This window comes from Schistocerca piceifrons, chromosome 6 (genome assembly GCF_021461385.2).
Source record: "Schistocerca piceifrons isolate TAMUIC-IGC-003096 chromosome 6, iqSchPice1.1, whole genome shotgun sequence".
NCBI lineage: Eukaryota > Metazoa > Arthropoda > Insecta > Orthoptera > Acrididae > Schistocerca > Schistocerca piceifrons.
The window spans coordinates 90,504,702-90,524,415 of NC_060143.1; the positions used below are offsets into that span (position 1 = coordinate 90,504,702).

At 41.7% G+C, this 19,714-nt stretch overlaps 1 protein-coding gene across 1 annotated transcript in view; it reads right to left on the reverse strand.

Moving 5' to 3' along the window:
• Window positions 1-19,714, reverse strand: part of LOC124803158 — a 395,089-nt gene that overhangs the window by 200,661 nt on the left and 174,714 nt on the right. Inside the window, exon 4 of the mRNA XM_047264338.1 lies at window positions 17,973-18,138. Coding sequence (XP_047120294.1) covers window positions 17,973-18,138 — 166 coding nt within the window. The remainder of the gene's footprint in view (window positions 1-17,972; window positions 18,139-19,714) is intronic.

The window sequence follows — 19,714 nt, forward strand, 5'->3', positions numbered from 1 at the left end:
TATATTTACTTAGAGATACTACTTACTACTGTGGATATGAATAGTTTACTGGAAGAACGGTTTCTATCTATACCTAGAATGTAACAACAATATAAATGGCTACGCCATCCGTCACTATATACAATACGCTATTCTAATAAATGAAACTATCTGTATGATAGAAATAAAAACTGTTCACCTAGAAGTACTAAGAACATACTTTCAAGAGAGTTGTACATATTGGATGCAAAGGTGCCTACTATGATTCGCTTGATATTAATAACAACTGGCGGCCGGAGTGGCCGAGCGGTTCTAGGCGCTACAGTCTGGAACCGCGCGACCGCTACGGTCGCAGGTTCGAATCCTGCCTCGGGTATGGATGTGTGTGATGTCCTTAGGTTAGTTAGGTTTAAGTAGTTCTAAGTTCTAGGGGACTGATGACCTCAGCAGTTAAGTCCCATAGTGCTCAGAGCCATTTGAACCATTTTTTTAATAACTGAATTTTTACTCAAGCCTTCCAAAGACGACTATGTTCGTGAATGTCTTGTTATATTCTGTAATTACTCATCACATGAATTTATTTCGATCATACATTGGAAAGTTTTTGAAGAAATGGAAAATTATTAGCGTTAGTACATGTTCATCTCAACAATTCTGTAAAATTATATTCACACAATGTTGGTACTTCTATCTTTCGAGGTCAAAATTCTCGCGTGATTCGAATGGGAGGCAAATAATTAGAATTTTATACAGGTCCTGTTACGCAAAGGAGCCATTATACTGTAATTATTTAGTACAGATGATGATACAAAGGCGTGACTGACCTCGTAAAGTTAGACGTCTGTTACAAAAATCATGACATTGGTTCTTAAGTCAGTTTTGGAACTCGCGTATTTCATTTCAGGTCAGTAAAGATTTTTGTATTTTCTTACCGAACTCTTGTGCAATGATTTTACTTTCGCGCAGAAGAGAAATTCTTGCGATGCCTTTTAGTAGCCATGATGTCTGATTTTTTCGTGTAAATCTAGTGATGTGCTTTGTACTCCAATAGTAAGAGAAAGTGGGAGTGATTGTGAAGCCAAATTTCTTTATGTTTCAGAATAACTTACAAAAACGGCACTCGTGTATAGTGAACAGCTCTTTCCCCAAAAGAATCTCATCGCTTCGAATTCTTCTGCAGTAATAACGCGATAACACATAAATTTGACAACATGAACCATGGACCTTGCCGTTGGTGGGGAGGCTTGCGTGCCTCAGCGATACAGATAGCCGTACCGTAGGTGCAACCACAACGGAGGGGTATCTGTTGAGAGGCCAGACAAACGTGTGGTTCCTGAAGAGGGGCAGCAGCCTTTTCAGTAGTTGCAAGGGCAACAGTCTGGATGATTGACTGATCTGGCCTTGTAACAATAACCAAAACAGCCTTGCTGTGCTGGTACTGCGAATGGCTGAAAGCAAGGGTAAACTACAGCCGTAATTTTTCCCGAGGGCATGCAGCTTTACTGTATGATTACATGATGATGGCGTCCTCTTGGGTAAAATATTCCGGAGGTAAAATAGTCCCCCATTCGGATCTCCGGGCGGGGACTACTCAAGAGGATGTCGTTACCAGGAGAAAGAAAACTGGCGTGCTACGGATCGGAGCGTGGAATGTCAGATCCCTTAATCGGGCAGGTACGTTAGAAAATTTAAAAAGGGAAATGGATAGGTTAAAGTTAGATATAGTGGGAATTAGTGAAGTTCGGTGGCAGGAGGAACAAGACTTCTGGTCAGGTGACTACAGGGTTATAAACACAAAATCAAATAGGGGTAATGCAGGAGTAGGTTTAATAATGAATAGGAAAATAGGAATGCGGGTAAGCTACTACAAACAGCATAGTGAACGCATTATTGTGGCAAAGATAAATACGAAGCTCACACCTACTACAGTAGTACAAGTTTATATGCCAACTAGCTCTGCAGATGACGAAGAAATTGAAGAAATGTATGATGAAATAAAAGAAATTATTCAGATTGTGAAGGGAGACGAAAATTTAATAGTCATGGGTGACTGGAATTCGAGTGTAGGAAAAGGGAGAGAAGAAAACATAGTAGGTGAATATGGATTGGGGGACAGAAATGAAAGAGGAAGCCGCCTGGTAGAATTTTGCACAGAGCACAACGTAATCATAAGTAACACTTGGTTTAAGAATCATGAAAGAAGGTTGTATACATGGAAGAACCCTGGAGATACTAAAAGGTATCAGATAGATTATATAATGGTAAGACAGAGATTTAGGAACCAGGTTTTAAATTGTAAGACATTTCCAGGGGCAGATGTGGACTCTGACCACAATCTATTGGTTATGACCTGTAGATTAAAACTGAAGAAACTGCAAAAAGGTGGGAATTTAAGGAGATGGGACCTGGATAAACTAAAAGAATCAGAGGTTGTACAGAGATTCAGGGAGAGCATAAGGGAGCAATTGACAGGAATTGGGGAAATAAATACAGTAGAAGAAGAATGGGTAGCTTTGAGGGATGAAGTAGTGAAGGCAGCAGAGGATCAAGTAGGTAAAAAGACGAGGGCTAGTAGAAATCCTTGGGTAACACAAGAAATATTGAATTTAATTGATGAAAGGAGAAAATATAAATATGCAGTAAGCGAAACAGGCAAAAAGGAATACAAACGTCTCAAAAATGAGATCGACAGGAAGTGCAAAATGGCTAAGCAGGGATGGCTAAAGGACAAATGTAAGGATGTAGAGGCCTATCTCACTAGGGGTAAGATAGCTACCGCCTACAGGAAAATTAAAGAGACCTTTGGAGATAAGAGAACGACTTGTATGAATATCAAGAGCTCAGATGGAAACCCAGTTCTAAGCAAAGAAGGGAAAGCAGAAAGGTGGAAGGAGTATATAGAGGGTCTATACAAGGGCGATGTACTTGAGGACAATATTATGGAAATGGAAGAGGATGTAGATGAAGATGAAATGGGAGATGCGATACTGCGTGAAGAGTTTGACAGAGCACTGAAAGACCTGAGTCGAAACAAGGCCCCCGGAGTAGACAATATTCCATTGGAACTACTGACGGCCTTGGGAGAGCCAGTCCTGACAAAACTCTACCATCTGGTGAGCAAGGTGTATGAAACAGGTGAAATACCCTCAGACTTCAAGAAGAATATAATAATTCCAATCCCAAAGAAAGCAGGTGTTGACAGATGTGAAAATTACCGAACAATCAGTTTAATAAGCCACAGCTGCAAAATACTAACACGAATTCTTTACAGACGAATGGAAAAACTAGTAGAAGCCAACCTCGGGGAAGATCAGTTTGGATTCCGTAGAAACACTGGAACACGTGAGGCAATACTGACCTTACGACTTATCTTAGAAGAAAGATTAAGGAAAGGCAAACCTACGTTTCTAGCATTTGTAGACTTAGAGAAAGCTTTTGACAATGTTGACTGGAATACTCTCTTTCAAATTCTAAAGGTGGCAGGGGTAAAATACAGGGAGCGAAAGGCTATTTACAATTTGTACAGAAACCAGATGGCAGTTATAAGAGTCGAGGGACATGAAAGGGAAGCAGTGGTTGGGAAGGGAGTAAGACAGGGTTGTAGCCTGTCCCCGATGTTGTTCAATCTGTATATTGAGCAAGCAGTAAAGGAAACAAAAGAAAAATTCGGAGTAGGTATTAAAATTCATGGAGAAGAAATAAAAACTTTGAGGTTCGCCGATGACATTGTAATTCTGTCAGAGACAGCAAAGGACTTGGAAGAGCAGTTGAATGGAATGGACAGTGTCTTGAAAGGAGGATATAAGATGAACATCAACAAAAGCAAAACAAGGATAATGGAATGTAGTCTAATTAAGTCGGGTGATGCTGAGGGAATTAGATTAGGAAATGAGGCACTTAAAGTAGTAAAGGAGTTTTGCTATTTGGGGAGTAAAATAACTGATGATGGTCGAAGTAGAGAGGATATAAAATGTAGGCTGGCAATGGCAGGAAAGCGTTTCTGAAGAAGAGAAATTTGTTAACATCCAGTATTGATTTAAGTGTCAGGAAGTCATTTCTGAAAATATTCGTATGGAGTGTAGCCATGTATGGAAGTGAAACATGGACGATAAATAGTTTGGACAAGAAGAGAATAGAAGCTTTCGAAATGTGGTGCTACAGAAGAATGCTGAAGATTAGATGGGTAGATCACATAACTAATGAGGAAGTATTGAATAGAATTGGGGAGAAGAGAAAATTGTGGCACAACTTGACCAGAAGAAGGGATCGGTTGGTAGGACATGTTCTGAGGCATCAAGGGATCACCAATTTAGTATTGGAGGGCAGCGTGGAGGGTAAAAATCGTAGGGGGAGACCAAGAGATGAATACACTAAGCAGATTCAGAAGGATGTAGGTTGCAGTAGGTACTGGGAGATGAAAAAGCTTGCACAGGATAGAGTAGCATGGAGAGCTGCATCAAACCAGTCTCAGGACTGAAGACCACAACAACAACAACACGGTTCTGAAATGCTGGTGGAGAAACAACTCATACTACCTGTTGTGAGTTGTAACGTTACCTGCGGGAATATGATTACAATGGGAAACTTTTTAAAATTTTGGAGAAAAATCCGATTTTTCAGTGTAAAATTTGTGAAAATAATAAATAATTCACTAGATATTGACAATCTGCGCAATCACAATAAATTTTCTATCAGAATTACTTGGGAATGAAAAATAAAAAGAAAATCCTGACGCCGAGATTCGAACCAGAAACCCTGCGCTTATGAAAAAAGCGCTTACTTGCCCGCCTGTGGACTACTAGCGACGATGCAAAATATACAGAGCCCGATAGCAACCGAAATACGATAGACGAAACTGATGTCAAAGCCGAGTTACTAAACACAGCGTTCCGAAATTCCTTCACCAAAGAAGACGAAGTAAATATTCCAGAATTAGAATCAAGAACAGCTGCAAACATGAGTAACGTAGAAATAGATATTTCGGAGTTGTGAAGCAACTTAAATCACTTAACAAGAGCAAGTCTTCCGATCCATAGCGTGTACCAGCTAGGTACAATAGCTCCATAATTAACAATCATATACAACCGTTCGCTCGACGAAAGATCCGTACCCAAAGACTGGAAAGTTGCACGGATCACACCAATACTCAAGAAAGGTAGTAGGAGTAATCTACTAAATTACTCGAACATATCGTTAAAGTCCATGTCCAGAAGGATTTTTGGAACATACATTGTATTCGAATATTATGCATTACCTTGAAGAGAACGGTCCATTGACACACAGACAACACGGATTTAGAAAACAGCGTTCTTGTGAAACACAACTAGCTATTTACTCACACGAAGTGCTGAGTGCTATTGACAAGGGATTTAAAATTGAACCCGTATTCCTAGGTTTCCAGAAGGCTTTTGACACCGTTCCTCACAAGCGGCTTGTAACCAAACTGCGCGCTTATGGGATATCGGCTCAGTTATGTGACTGGATTCGTGATTTCCTGTCTGAGTGCTTACAGTTCGTAGTAACTGACACAAAGTCATCGAGTAAAACAAAAGTGATTTATGGCGTTCCCCAAGGTAGTTTTATAGGCCCTTTGCTGTTCCTTATCTATACAAACGATTTAGGAGACAATCTCAGCAGCCGTCTTAGGCTGGCTGCAGGTGTTTCTGTCGTTTATCGACTAGTAAAGTCATCAGAAGATCAACACAAATTGCAAAACGTTTTAGAAAACATGGGGCAAAAATTGGCAACTGACCCTAAATAACGAAAAGAGTGAGGTCACCCACATGAGAGGTGAAAGGAATCCGTTAAAGTTCGATTACACGGTAAATCAGTCAAATCTAAAGGCCGTAAATTCAACTAAATACCTAGGAATTACAATTACGAACAACTACGTTTTACTGGCAGGACTCTTAGAAAATGTAAAGGATCTATTAAAGGCACTGCCTACACTACTCTTGTCTGTTCTCTTTTAGAATACTGCTGCGTAGTGTGGGATCTTTACCAGATACGACTGACGAAGTACATCGAGAAAGTCTAAAGAAGGGCAGCACGTTTTGTATTATGCGATACAGGGGAGAGAGTGTCACTGAAATGACACAGGATTTGGAATGGGCATCATTAAAACATAGGCGCTTTTCGTTGCGGCAGAATCTTCCCACGAAATTTCAATCACCAACTTTCTGCTCCGAATGCGAAAGTATTTTGTTGACACCGACCTACATAGGGAGACATGATCATCGTAATAACGCGAGAGAAATCAGAACTCGCACGGAAAGACATAGGTGTTTGTTTTTGCGCGCGCTGTACGACATTGGAATAATAGCGAATTATTGTGGAGGTGATTGATGAACACACTGCCAGCCACTTAAATGTGATTTTCAGAGTATCTTTGTAGATGTAGATGTAGAAGCAATCTGAGAAGCTTGTTAGGGTGGTAAGGGTGTTGCAGGGGAGTCTGTGCTGAGAAATAACTCTTAAGAAACAAATTCGATAACTTTTCCCGTTTCCGACTGATTTAAGTGTGACGTGTTCTTCGTCTGGTTTCCTAAAACCGAACTAGAAAGCAATAAAAAAAATGGGCATGGGAGGATAGTAAGGATCGAACCGGAGCCAAACGCTGAGCAGTCTCGTGCGCCAGCCCAGAATGGACAAAAGCAATTTCAACAAAATGTATAGTAATTGTTTCTTGATGTAAATCAGCTGCTTCATTATGCAACACCTCAATAAGAAAAACGCTTGTAATCAGATACGGACACAATAGCAGGCGCTTGCAACAAGGAAAGTCTGAATTTACCCACAGTCTGACACTATTACTGCAACAAACTATGTCACACTAAAGTACACTAATTATTTCAGTAAGGAATGATGTTATTTGCAGTATGCCTCGTAACTAGGGTAAGCACTATTCTATCGTAATGGAGGGCCCCTGATTCTCTAGATAAGAAAATGAGTAGTTTTGAATCAATTACAGAGCACTTCTTTCACCTATGAAGAAAACAAATCATGGTCATTGCATATTGCTAATCTTTCGCATTTCAGAGTTAAATGCTTTTCACATAGTAGCCCTGACTCTTATTAGCTAGATTTGGTACTTCAGTTCAAGATTTTAAGCACATAAACCTCAAGGACAAATACATAAATTTTCAAGAAACTTTCAGCGATAATTTACTAATACACTGACTATAGCGTGGGGGGATCCATAAACTGTTCTGTCTTGTAACTTCAAGAATAAACACTAACAGCATGTATGTATCAACATAAATAAACGATTGCAAACCGGTTGCACTGGTAAAACTGTTGTAGGCCCATAATCTGTTACAGCCATCAACCTACCTTCTAATCAATGTTTCTACTCCGTATTTTTATATCGTGACAAATAATATAATTTTTTTCTTTTTATAGAGTTTTAAGTAACTCTTCTTCTATTAAGTGAACTAGTGCACATGGTGCACTTACAAAAAAATGGCTCCAGTTACTTTAACACAGTCTTTTAAAACTTTTTAATCAGTTATTTCAACACTTCCACTTTGTTTCAATGCTCAGACTACTCATGGGATCGGAATAGGAGCCTAACAAGGTTAGTTACTCAGGAACAAGTAAGGTATACAGTGGAATGCTGCACTTGAACAACTATATTGCAGAAACTTCAGCAAACGCATGGAAGTACAAAACTAAACCATTACTTTGCCGCCCGCATCTCGTGGTCGTGCGGTAGCGTTCTCGCTTCCCACGCCCGGGTTCCCGGGTTCGATTCCCGGCGGGGTCAGGGATTTTCTCTGCCTCGTGATGGCTGGGTGTTGTGTGCTGTCCTTAGGTTAGTTATGTTTAAGTAGTTCTAAGTTCTAGGGGACTGATGACCATAGATGTTAAGTCCCATAGTGCTCAGAGCCATTTGAACCATTACTTTGCCCGATGGTGTAAGCGGAGGCGATCTTCTGCATTGATTACGTACCGCAGTATGGCGCAATCATAGCTCTTGATGCAATGGGCTCTATACTATTCTTTTTAACGTCATCATACATCGAGAGAAAACCTATAGAGGCCATCTTACTGCTGCTAATAGCCATTTCCATCCGAGGCATTTTAATCCACTTTTATAATCACTTTAGTTTAGCTGAAAACTTGAGATTTTCACGCTTTAAAGGTTAACCACAGATTCGTGTCAACAGAATCAAAAGTAGCCTAACTTCATGCCTCGCCGCCTATTCCTTTTGTGCCTTAATCTTCCCGTTATGGAGGGCCTTCCCTCCGTCTTTTTCTACTAATTACAGTACTACAGCTCTTACGGATGAGCCAGCTAGATTACTTAACAAGTGACACATCCACTGATCAGCCAGAACATTATGATCACCGACCTACTATCGATAGAATCCCGTCCAGGTGATAGCTGCGCCGACGGGCGAGGAATGACTGCTGATCAGATGCAGGCACGGTGGATGTACTTAGTATCAGTGACTGTGCTGCCCGTGTGTAGAATTGGGAAGACGCGCCATCTATCTGAGTTTCACCGAGGGCAGATTGTGATGTCTCCGAGGCTCGGCACGAGAATTTCGGGAACTGCATGACTTGTTGGGTGTTAAAGGAGTGCTGTAGTGAGTGTCTTCAACATGTGGCGAAACCAAGGTGAAACCACGTTCAGATGTCACGGGTTTGGGGGGCCACCCCTCGTTACAGATGTCAGATGTCGTATGCTGGGTTGACTGGTAAAACAGGGCAGGCGGTGAACTGTGGCGAAACTAACATCAGACTTTAATGCTGGGCAGAGTACAAGTGTGTCTGAACACACAGTGCACCGAACACTCCTAACGACGGGCCTCCTCTTCCATGAGCTGTTGCAACCGCGCCGAAAATTCAAAGCGTTTGACTTTGTCATCCGGTGTCAGGGCTTGTAGCAATTGTAAACGGTAAGGCTTCTGCTTTAGCCTTTTCCGTAAGATTTTCCAAACCGTCGGCTGTGGTACGTTTAGCTCCCTGCTTGCTTTATTCGTCGACTTCCGTGGGCTACGCGTGAAACTTGCCCGCACGCGTTCAACCGTTTCTTCGCTCACTGCTGGCCGACCCGTTGATTTCCCCTTACAGAGGCATCCAGAAGCTTTAAACTGCGCATACCATCGCCGAATGGAGTTAGCAGTTGGTGGATCTTTGTCGAACTTCGTCCTGAAGTGTCGTTGCACTGTTATGACTGACTGATGTGAGTGCATTTCAAGCACGACATACGCTTTCTCGGCTCCTGTCGCCATTTTGTCTCACTGCGCTCTCGAACGCTCTGGCGGCAGAAACCTGAAGTGCGGCTTCAGCCGAACAAAACTTTATGAGTTTTTCTACGTATCTATAGTGTGTCGTGACCATATGTCAATGAATGGAGCTACAGTGAATTTATGAAATCGCTTAAATCATTTGTAATAGCCCTGTACAATGGTTGCAGACATGTCCAGAACTTCATGACGATCATGTTTCCCGACAGCAGTGGCTTTTTTCAGCCAGATAATGCGCCATGTGACAGGGCCAGGAGTGTGGTGGAGTGGTCCGAGGAACACAGTGGCGAGTTCCAATTGATGTGCTGGCTTCCCAATTCATCAGGTCTGAAGCCGATCGAACACATCTGGGATGTGACTGAATGTGGAATTAGAGCTCATCGCCACCTCCCCGGAATTTACTAGAATTAGGTGACTTGTGTGTGCAGATGTGGTGCCAACTCCATCCAGCGACCTACCAAGGCCTCCTTGCTTCCATGCCATGATGCGTCGCCATGGTTATCCATGCCAAACGTGGACATACCAACTATTAGGTAGCTGATCATAATGTTCTGGATGATCAGTGTATATTCTATAAAGGGACAGATTTTAAAATGACCTTTACAGAAGAATAGAATGCAGGAACCCTCAAAAGTGAGAAAAATTTTCATATTCATCTTGAAGTCAATGAAGTTCATGGTTACAGTTATTACAGAATCGATATATTACGTAAACGCTACGTGGTGAGCAGATTTGTTCTTTCCACACTGGTAGTACCCTCATGAGGAATATCTAGGGGAACAATATGTGCCAGACGATGCTCTTGGTTAGTAGTGATGTAGGCCTCAGACGTCCTAAAATAAACTCGAGCGTTTCATTTAGTGCCTTCTAGTTGACTTCTTTGGGATGGCCAGACGTTTGACAAATGAGGCATTCGCATTCTGTCACAGAACAGTCGGCTGATGATGGTGTTGAACTGAAAATTCGTAGCTGTGAGCCCCATGTAATGCCTGTTATCTTTCTTGGGATGTTATTCACAGCTTCCACTTTTGAGTTTGTGAAGTGGCAATTCTGCTTTTAAGTCAAGGTGCGACCAAGTACAACACACAAATATTTTCGATACAGTGAAGCATACAGTTGCACTCTATGCCTGGATACAACTCGTGGTGAAGGGTGCGCCTGGCTTTGTTTAAGGTGAAAAGCACAAAGCTAAGTTATATTTGGGTCTGGGCGAAATTTATTCTTTTCATAATAAATACTCTTATTATTCAAAGCACCTGCGAGGTGAACTTCCAGTTTCTCAGACGACTCAGTCTGAACTGCTGAAGCCAAATAATCTACGTAAAGAAAACTACTGCTTTGTTCTGGGCTCCAGGAATTCTCTTTAGACGGATTTTAAAAATGCCTGTAATTTTCTGTGTGGAATGGGCAGGACATCTGTCGTGTAGTACTGCACGGACAGTTTGATGTCCAGTGAAAGTCTTCAAATAAGTATAACATATATGTTAGCCACTAGAAATACTTGTGGCACTTTAGAGCCTCATCAATAAAAAGGGACGACACACCACACACTGACTAAGATCTCATTCATCCACTACTCTTTTCCATCATGGATATTCAACTGACTAGCAATGCATGTTACGAGTGTTGATGGCCCATGATTTGTAAATGATGCTTCATTTGTAAAAAACGTCTTGCGTAGAAACACTGTATCACTTACTGTTTTCGTAGACAGCACTTGGAGGTATGTTTTTCATTTTGAAAGTCATTAGCATGACGCTATAAGTTGCAGCAACATTGGGAAAGTATGAAATGTGTTGGAATGTAGTGTCTGCAGAACATTCCATTGACTGATTGAACTCGCGCAGTCGAGCTGCCTCGTTCTAACATGTTGTTGTGTGGTACCACTGCTAAAATGTTAACTGCTTTTCTCTCAATAGTTGCTTTCTTTTTCGTTAGTGCATTGTGTTGGCCACCCATCTAGTTTCTTGAAATGTTCTATTATGTTTAGAAAGAGGCCTTGTGAGAGCTTGGGACTATTAGGAGACCTTTACACATAACAACAGCGTCGCTGCTATAGCACCTTGGCGATATTCGCCATAGTAGAAACCAACCTCTTTTTTCGATAGTGACACATTGTTTAAGGCTTAATAACTTCACGAGCAAGTTGTCCGCTCACTATAACAGCAGAGCACTGTCTCATACGCTTCGACTGAACACGGAAGCACGAGAACCGCACCTAACTTAGGCGTTTTCTTACATTTGGCACAGAAGGGAAGGCGTCTGTGGGGATGTGTTTCTCGTGACGACAGAGCAGTGGTTTGTAGCATTTTTTTACTGTTATTCATGTCAGAAATACGAAGCAAAACATACTGAATGTAAAAAGTACGGGACATACGTGGACAAATTAATCAACCAACAACAGAAGAATATTAAGTACTTCATGGAAAATAAATGGCCATACTCAAATATTTTCGCTATAAACAATATTTATACAAGTTGTAATCAGTATTTGGCTACGTTGATGGCGTTGGTCTAACACAGCGCCAGTTTCAGTCCTGTGCTTGAATCTGGAGAAAGGCAGCACTTCGTGAGATGAGCAGAAGTTTGTTCCTCCACACATTCACACAATAAGTTTCCATTTTACAAGATGCACGATTTCTTGTGGTTGTCCTTCATTCTTGCAAAAGCCTCTACACAGTCCACTTAAATTTGGATTTGGATCCAAAACATCGATTTTTCAAACATATTATTTTCTTAATCTACATAGTTTAACCTATGTTGTGTATCAATTTCATCGTGGCAGCAGAATTAGAAACGCCTTTAAAATATTAAACTGTTTAACTCTGTACTGGCAGCCACTCCCATCTTTTCCGACATTTGGGAAACTGCTTGCTTCGGAGGAATTTTTATGAGTGTGAAGGCTGTCTTCTTTCGATGTCTCTGGCTGACATCTGCATCTCTCGCTGACGAGTTTCACGCGTGTGGTTTATTTACATTTTCACAATATAACATATATTTACGTGGAAGATTGAATTAAGAACTCTTTACGTAGAAGTGAAAGTATATGCATAATGGCTGGTGTAAAAACTGTGTTTGGAAACGTAGGTTTCATGGAAAGCAATTTACCAAGAAGAGGAGGAAGCAGCTCGAAATGAACATAACATCTGGGCTGTAGCATCGAACATTGTGACAGGCGTATTGTACAGAAGCGTGAGTGGTGATGATATGGATGTCACTGGACTCACTGGTTATAAAGCGTTCATGCTCCTGTGTTAGCTGTAAACGTACGGAATGAATGACTGTTCTAGAAAAAAGAAGAGTGGGGATAGTCAGTGACTTTAAAAATTTCTAATCCATGTGGCTACGAATTTTCATTTCCCCACTAAAAAAAAAATATTGGTAACTATGTACGCAGGTTTAGGTTTGTATGGGCTCTGAGATGGTGGGGAAGGAGGTAAATTTTGTGTGGGTTACTGAACATGGCTCCACCTTCTATAAGGTGTGAAAAAACAATTATAGAAATTTCTGATGCTGTACGTGATACCGCCAAAGTTTCAGTGAAGAAAGCAGTGGAAGAATTGGTGAAAATAAATCAAAAAGAAGTAGATGCTGTGGTAGATATTCATGACAATGAATCTCCTACAAATGTTACTGACCTGTGTGTTTCTGTAGATGGAACCTGGATGAAAAGGGATCACATCTCTATATGGTATTGCATCTGTAATTACTATTGACTCAGGTAAAGGTTTAGATGTAGAAATTATGCCTAAGTACTGCCAGTAATTTGTAACAAGAAAAATGTCTAACGATGACAACAACGAGAAACTGTGGTAAGAAAAGCATGCAGTAGCATGTTCTAAACATTATAGTTCTCAGGCGGGGGCATGGAGCTCTCTGCAACTACAAGGATTTTCTCCAGATCTGAGAAACAGTGAGATGACAGATATACTAAATACCTTGGTGATGGAGACTCCTCTTCGTTCAAAGCTGTAACAGATAAAAAAACTGTACAGTACTACAATAGAAAAGTTTGGCCAGATCCAAAACCGTTTTGGTGGCAGACTTTGCCGCTTTCTGAAAGAGAAGAACGGTGAAGTGCTTGAGGATGGAAAATCACTTGGAGGAAAAGAAAGACTTACTCTGAAAGAAATTGATTTTCTTCGGTTATTTTACTGGACCTAACAGGAAAAACACAACTTAGAGGCAGTGAGGCGTGCTGTGTGGGCAATTTTTTTCCACAGACTATCCACTGACCAAACACCAACGCATAATCTGTATCCGAAAGACGATTGGTGTAAGTACTAGAGAAGAACTTTAATGGATTATTCATTACGCCCCGAGAAGTTGAAAATGCACAACAAGAAATTAGACGTTTTCACATCGACACTCATTACTGGAACCTGGTATGAATGCAGTTAAGCCCACATTCAGGTTTCTTGCAAACCTTGATTTACTGAGGAAGTGTCTTAGTGGAAAGACACAAAATGCCATTGAAAGCCACAGTAATTTAATTTGGATTAGATGCTCAAACCGGACGTTCTGTGGACTTGACGTAGTCAAAATAGGCGTCTGTTGCAGTTTTATACTTTGTGGCCGAGCGGTTCTAGCGACCGCTACGGTTGCAGGTTCGAATCCTGCCTCGGGCATGGATGTGTGTGATGTCCTTAGGTTAGTTAGGTTAACGTAGTTCTAAGTTCTAGGGGACTGATGACCTCAGATGTTAAGTCCCATAGTGCTCAGAGCCATTTGAACCTTTTTTTTTTTTTTTTTTTTTTTTTTTGCAGTTTTATATTTTAACGACGGAAATAATGGCAAAATTGAAGTGTCGGAGGGAGTTGGTATAGATCCAGGTGTGTTTACAGCAAAAGCATTTTAGCATTTTGCACAATCGATGGGATCAGGGACAAGGAAGCTGACAGATCACTGTCTTACATACAAATACAGGCCAGGAAAATTCGAAGGGGAGACAAGAGAACCTAAAGGACGAGGAATATCAGTATCGAGGACTGTAAAACTGAGGTTAGCTTATTACATCTAGAAATATGAGAAGAAAGTCTTCGACCCCGTTTTCTCGGTATTACATTTTTTGCATTATTAGAAGCCTTTTCTCAAAAAGTATATGCGCTAATGCTATGAAATTTTCAGGAGCTGTTCGAAACAAAAAATACGAGATCCTATTATTACTTTGTGATTTCTATAGGATTTTATGTAGAAAAGGAGCTTAAATTTGGATGTGCAAAATTCAAATTATGTTAATGATACAGTTTTTACCATAAAATAATGATTGTAGTTCAGTGGTCTGATAACTTCCTTAGGACACTAAAATTACATTTTCAAATTCATTCCTTGATTAGAATCTGAGTTATGGCATTTAATAAAAAAGATAATGAAAATTAGAAATTCAAATTCCTGGCAAAATATTAGTCTTGCGTCTTTTATTATATTTTTCCGTTAAAGCATATCTGTTTTTATTCACACATACAAAATTTTAAATCTGTACATTACTAAGTGCAGCTGTAATAATTTTTTTTAAAAAAGTTTACATTTTCGGCTGCATCCCCCTTAAGGACTTCCATGAACACCATCCCACCTAACGACCAGGAGGTAATTCTTTTTAAGTTTTGTTATGTTTCAGATGATCAGGATACCACTGTACGCATAGTTTAGTCGTGGCTCTTCTGGTATGTGGGAGAAATAGAGCAAAAGACTATAAGAAGACTATATGGACTTCAGACAGACTGATGGTGGCTGGTATTTGTATAGGGGACAGGCTGAAAGGTTACAATTTTTTTGTCTCTTGTTATTATGCAATCAACTTTCACATCTGTATGATGTTCTAGTCCTCCCCAAAGACTCTTTCCAGTTCCACAGACAAAAGTACACAGAATTATTTTAAGAAAGCATTGAAGACAGAGACTTCATAATTCGGTAGTCATGGAAGTTAAAAATTACATGCGTGTGTAGATAAATACACCATGTTCTACTCTATAACTTATCAAGAACTTCACCTCAATATGTTTACTCGTTATGGATATACAAGGGATGGACAAAAATGTGGAAACAAGGCGAGATATACATGTTTGAGCATAAACGCAGATGTTTGCCAAGCCTGCAGGTGGCTCTGTTGTGTTTGACAGCAAACGGCACCTGTAAAATGTCCTCAACAAGTTGCAAATGTCAGTTGTGGTCAGATCAGTGTTCTGTGTAGTTGTGAATGCATTATTCCGGAGCTAAGTGAATGCGAACGTGAGCAAATTCTTGGTGCTCTTCTGGTGTGTGCTTCAGTAATCAAGGTAGTCGACATGAATGGTGTTCCAAAAGGCACCTAATCGAAGATTTATACAACTTACGGAGAAAGCAGAAATATCCGCTAAGTCACAACGCAGATGAAAAAGTGTGTTGAGTGATCATGGCAGACAATGGTCGAAGATGGTAGTTGTGAAAAATAAGACGATGGCAGCTGTAAGAGCCAATGCTGTACTCGCAAATCTCGTCAGCACCAAAATACCGCGACGGTAGCTCCATAAGCAGGGAATTACAGGGCGAGCTGAATTCCAAAGCCACTCATCAGTGAGGCAAAAAAGCCCATAACAGGAAAACATGGGGCCCAAGCCATAAAACCTAGGCATTGGAGGAATGGAAGAAACTCATTTGGTCGGATGTGTCTTGTTTCATACTGTTTCCAACTTCTGGCCTAGTTTATGTAGGTGAAAGCCGACTCAAGCTTACTACGCAGAGGACTTGCTGCCAACAGTGAAACGTAGCGGGGGTTCGGGGATAATTTGGGCAGCCATGCCGTAGTATTCCAGGGGTTCTCTAGTTACTCTGCAATGTCGCATTACTGCTAAGAATTAAGTGACCATTTTGGCTGACCAGGTTCCTCCCGTGGTACAGTATTTGTTCCCCAGTGGTGAAGCTGCGTTCCAAGATAACAAGGCACGTGATTATGTGAGCACGAGAACGAACTGTTGCGTCTCCCCTGGCCACAAAAATCCCCAGATCTCAATATTATTGAGCATCTGTTGTCTATTTTGTAGAGAGATGGTGCGTGATCGCTGTCCATCTCCATCACCATTACATGAACTTGCCACGATTTTCCAGGAACACTGGCGTAAGATTACCTTGAAAACGATACATCTACATCAACATGACTACTCTGCAATTCACATTTAAGTGCTTGGCAGAGGGTTCATCGAACCACAATCATACTATCTCTCTACCATTCCACTCCCGAACAGCGCGCGGGAAAAACGAACACCTAAACCTTTCTGTTCGAGCTCTGATTTCTCTTATTTTATTTTGATGATCATTCCTACCTATGTAGGTTGGGCTCAACAAAATATTTTCGCAGTCGGAAGAGAAAGTTGGTGACTGAAATATCGTAAATAGATCTCGCCGCGACGAAAAACGTCTTTGCTGTAATGACTTCCATCCCAATTCGCGTATCATGTCTGACACACTCTCCCCTATTACGTAATAATACAAAACGAGCTGCCCTTTTTTTGCACCCTTTCGATGTCCTCCGTCAATCCCACCTGGTAAGGATCCCACACCGCGCAGCAATATTCTAACAGAGGACGAACGAGTGTAGTGTAAGTTGTCTCTTTAGTGGACTTGTTGCATCTTCTAAGTGTCCTGCCAATGAAACGCAACCTTTTGCTCACCTTCCCAACAATATTATCTATGTGGTCTTTCCAACTGAAGTTGTTCGTAATTTTAACACCCAGGTACTTAGTTGAATTGACAGCCTTGAGAATTGTACTATTAATTGAGTAATCGAATTCCAACGGGTTTCTTTTGGAACTCATGTGGATCACCTCACACTTTTCGTTATTTAGCGTCAACTGCCACCTGCCACACCATACAGCAATCTTTTCTAAATCGCTTTGCAACTGATACTGGTCTTCTGATGACCTTACTAGACGGTAAATTACAGCGTCATCTGCGTACAACCTAAGAGAACTGCTCAGATTGTCACCCAGGTCATTTATATAGATCACGAACAGAAGAGGTCCCAGGACGCTTCGCTGGGGAACACCTGATATCACTTCAGTTTTACTCGATGATTTGCCGTCTATTACTACGAACCGCGACCTTCCTGACAGGAAATCACGAATCCAGTCGCACAACTGAGACGATACCCCATAGGCCCGCAGCTTGATTAGAAGTCGCTTGTGAGGAACGGTGTCATAAGCTTTCCGGAAATCTAGAAATAGGGAATCAACTTGAGATCCCCTGTCGATAGCGGCCATTACTTCGTGCGAATAAAGAGCTAGTTGCGTTGCACGAGAACGATGTTTTCTGAAACCATGCTGATTACATATCAATAGATCATTCCCTTCGAGGTGATTCATAATGTTTGAATGCAGTATATGCTCCAAAACCCTACTGCAAACCGACGTCAATGATATAGGTCTGTAGTTCGATGGATTACTCCTACTACCCTTCTTAAACACTGGTGCGACCTGCGCAATTTTCCAATCTATAGGTACAGATCTGTCGGTGAGGACCTGTATTTATCCATTTCGAGACGACTGAAAGTTGTTTTGAATGCCAATTGTTTTCGTACATCGTATTAGAAACAGTAATACTTTGCGTGTTAGGTATTTGCATATTTTTGCCAGGCCCCTATAAGTGAAATGACTCAGCAGCCTCACGCTGTATGATCATACAGAAGACACACTATCCCTGACCTTTCTCCTCCCGGCACTCAGCGCTAGAGCTCTGAAGAAGAGAGCAGAAGGCAGCCAGACTGACCTTTTCATGATACCCGGTACGGGTGGGCTCACTGATGGCTTGCTCGGTGACGTTGCAGGATGCTGCCGAGGCCTCGCGGCAGCGGAAGTCGCATTGGGCACTACGCATGCGCACAAGCAGGTCTGGGACATGGCGCCTCATATCCAGCACCAGCACCACCGTGCGGCTGCAACAACACATCACACATCTCGCTCTCCTTGCTCTCTTGTGTCGCCCTCACTGCTGCTTCTTGCTCGACATCTAAAAATAGGTCTGAGCACTATGGGACTTAACATCTATGGTCATCAGTCCTCTATAAATTAGAACTACTTAAACCTTACTAACCTAAGGACATCACACAACACCCAGTCTTGCTCGACATCTAACAAGATCTCCTACAAGCAGTCTATAGCCAGCAAATAACCTGATAACAATTCCACACTATACAGGGTGGTCCATTGATAGTGACTGGGCCAAATATCTCATGAAATAAGCATCAAACGAAGAAACTACAAAGAACGAAACTCGTCTAGCTTGAAGGGGGAAACCAGATGGCGCTATGGTTGGCCCGCTAGATGGCGCTGCCATAGGTCAACTGCGTTTTTTTTTAAAAATAGGAACCCCCATATTTTATTACATATTCGTGTAGTACGTAAATAAATATGAATGTTTTAGTTGGATCACTTTTTTCGCTTTGTGATAGATGGCGCTGTAATAGTCACAAACTTCTAAGTACGTGGTATCGCGTAACATTCCGCCAGTGCGGACAGTATTTGCTTCGTGATACATTACCCGTGTTAAAATGGACCGTTTACCAATTGCGGAAAATGTCGATATCGTGTTGATGTATGGCTAATGTGATCAAAATGCCCAACGGGCGCGTGCTATGAATGCTGCTCGGTATCCTGGACGACATCATCCAAGTGTCCGGACCGTTCGCCGGATAGTTACGTTATTTAAGGAAACGGGAAGTGTTCAGCCACATGTGAAACGTCAACCACGACCTGCAACAAATGATGATGCCAAAGTAGGTGTTTTAGCTGCTGTCGCGGCTAATCCGCACATCAGCAGCAGACAAATTGCGCGAGAATCGGGAATCTCAAAAACGTCGGTGTTGAGAATGCTACATCAAAATCGATTGCACCCGTACCATATTTCTGTGCACCACGAATTGCATGGCGACGACTTTGAACGTCGTCTACAATTCTGCTACTGGCCACAAGAGAATTTACGGGACGATTACAGATTTTTTGCACGCATCCTATTAAGCGACGAAGCGTCATTCACCAACAGAGGTAACGTAAACCGGCATAATATGCACTATTGGGCAACGGAAAATCCACGATGGCTGCGACAATTGGAACATCAGCGACCTTGGCGGGTTAATGTATGGTGCGGCATTATGGGAGGAAGGATAATCAGCCCCTATTTTATCGATGGCAATCTAAATGGTGCAACCTATGCTGATTTCCTACGTAATGTTCTACCGATGTTACTACAAGATGTTTCACTGCATGACAGAATGGCGATGTACTTCCAACGTGATGGATGTCCGGTACATAGCTCGCGTGCGGTTGAAGCGGTACTGAATAGCATATTTCATGACAGGTGGATTGGTCGTCGAAGCACCATGCCATGCCCTACACGTTCACCGGATCTGACGTCCCCGGATTTCTTTCTGTGGGGAAAGTTGAAGGATATTTGCTATCGTGATCCACCGACAACGCCTGACAACATGCGTCAGCGCATTGTCAATGCATGGG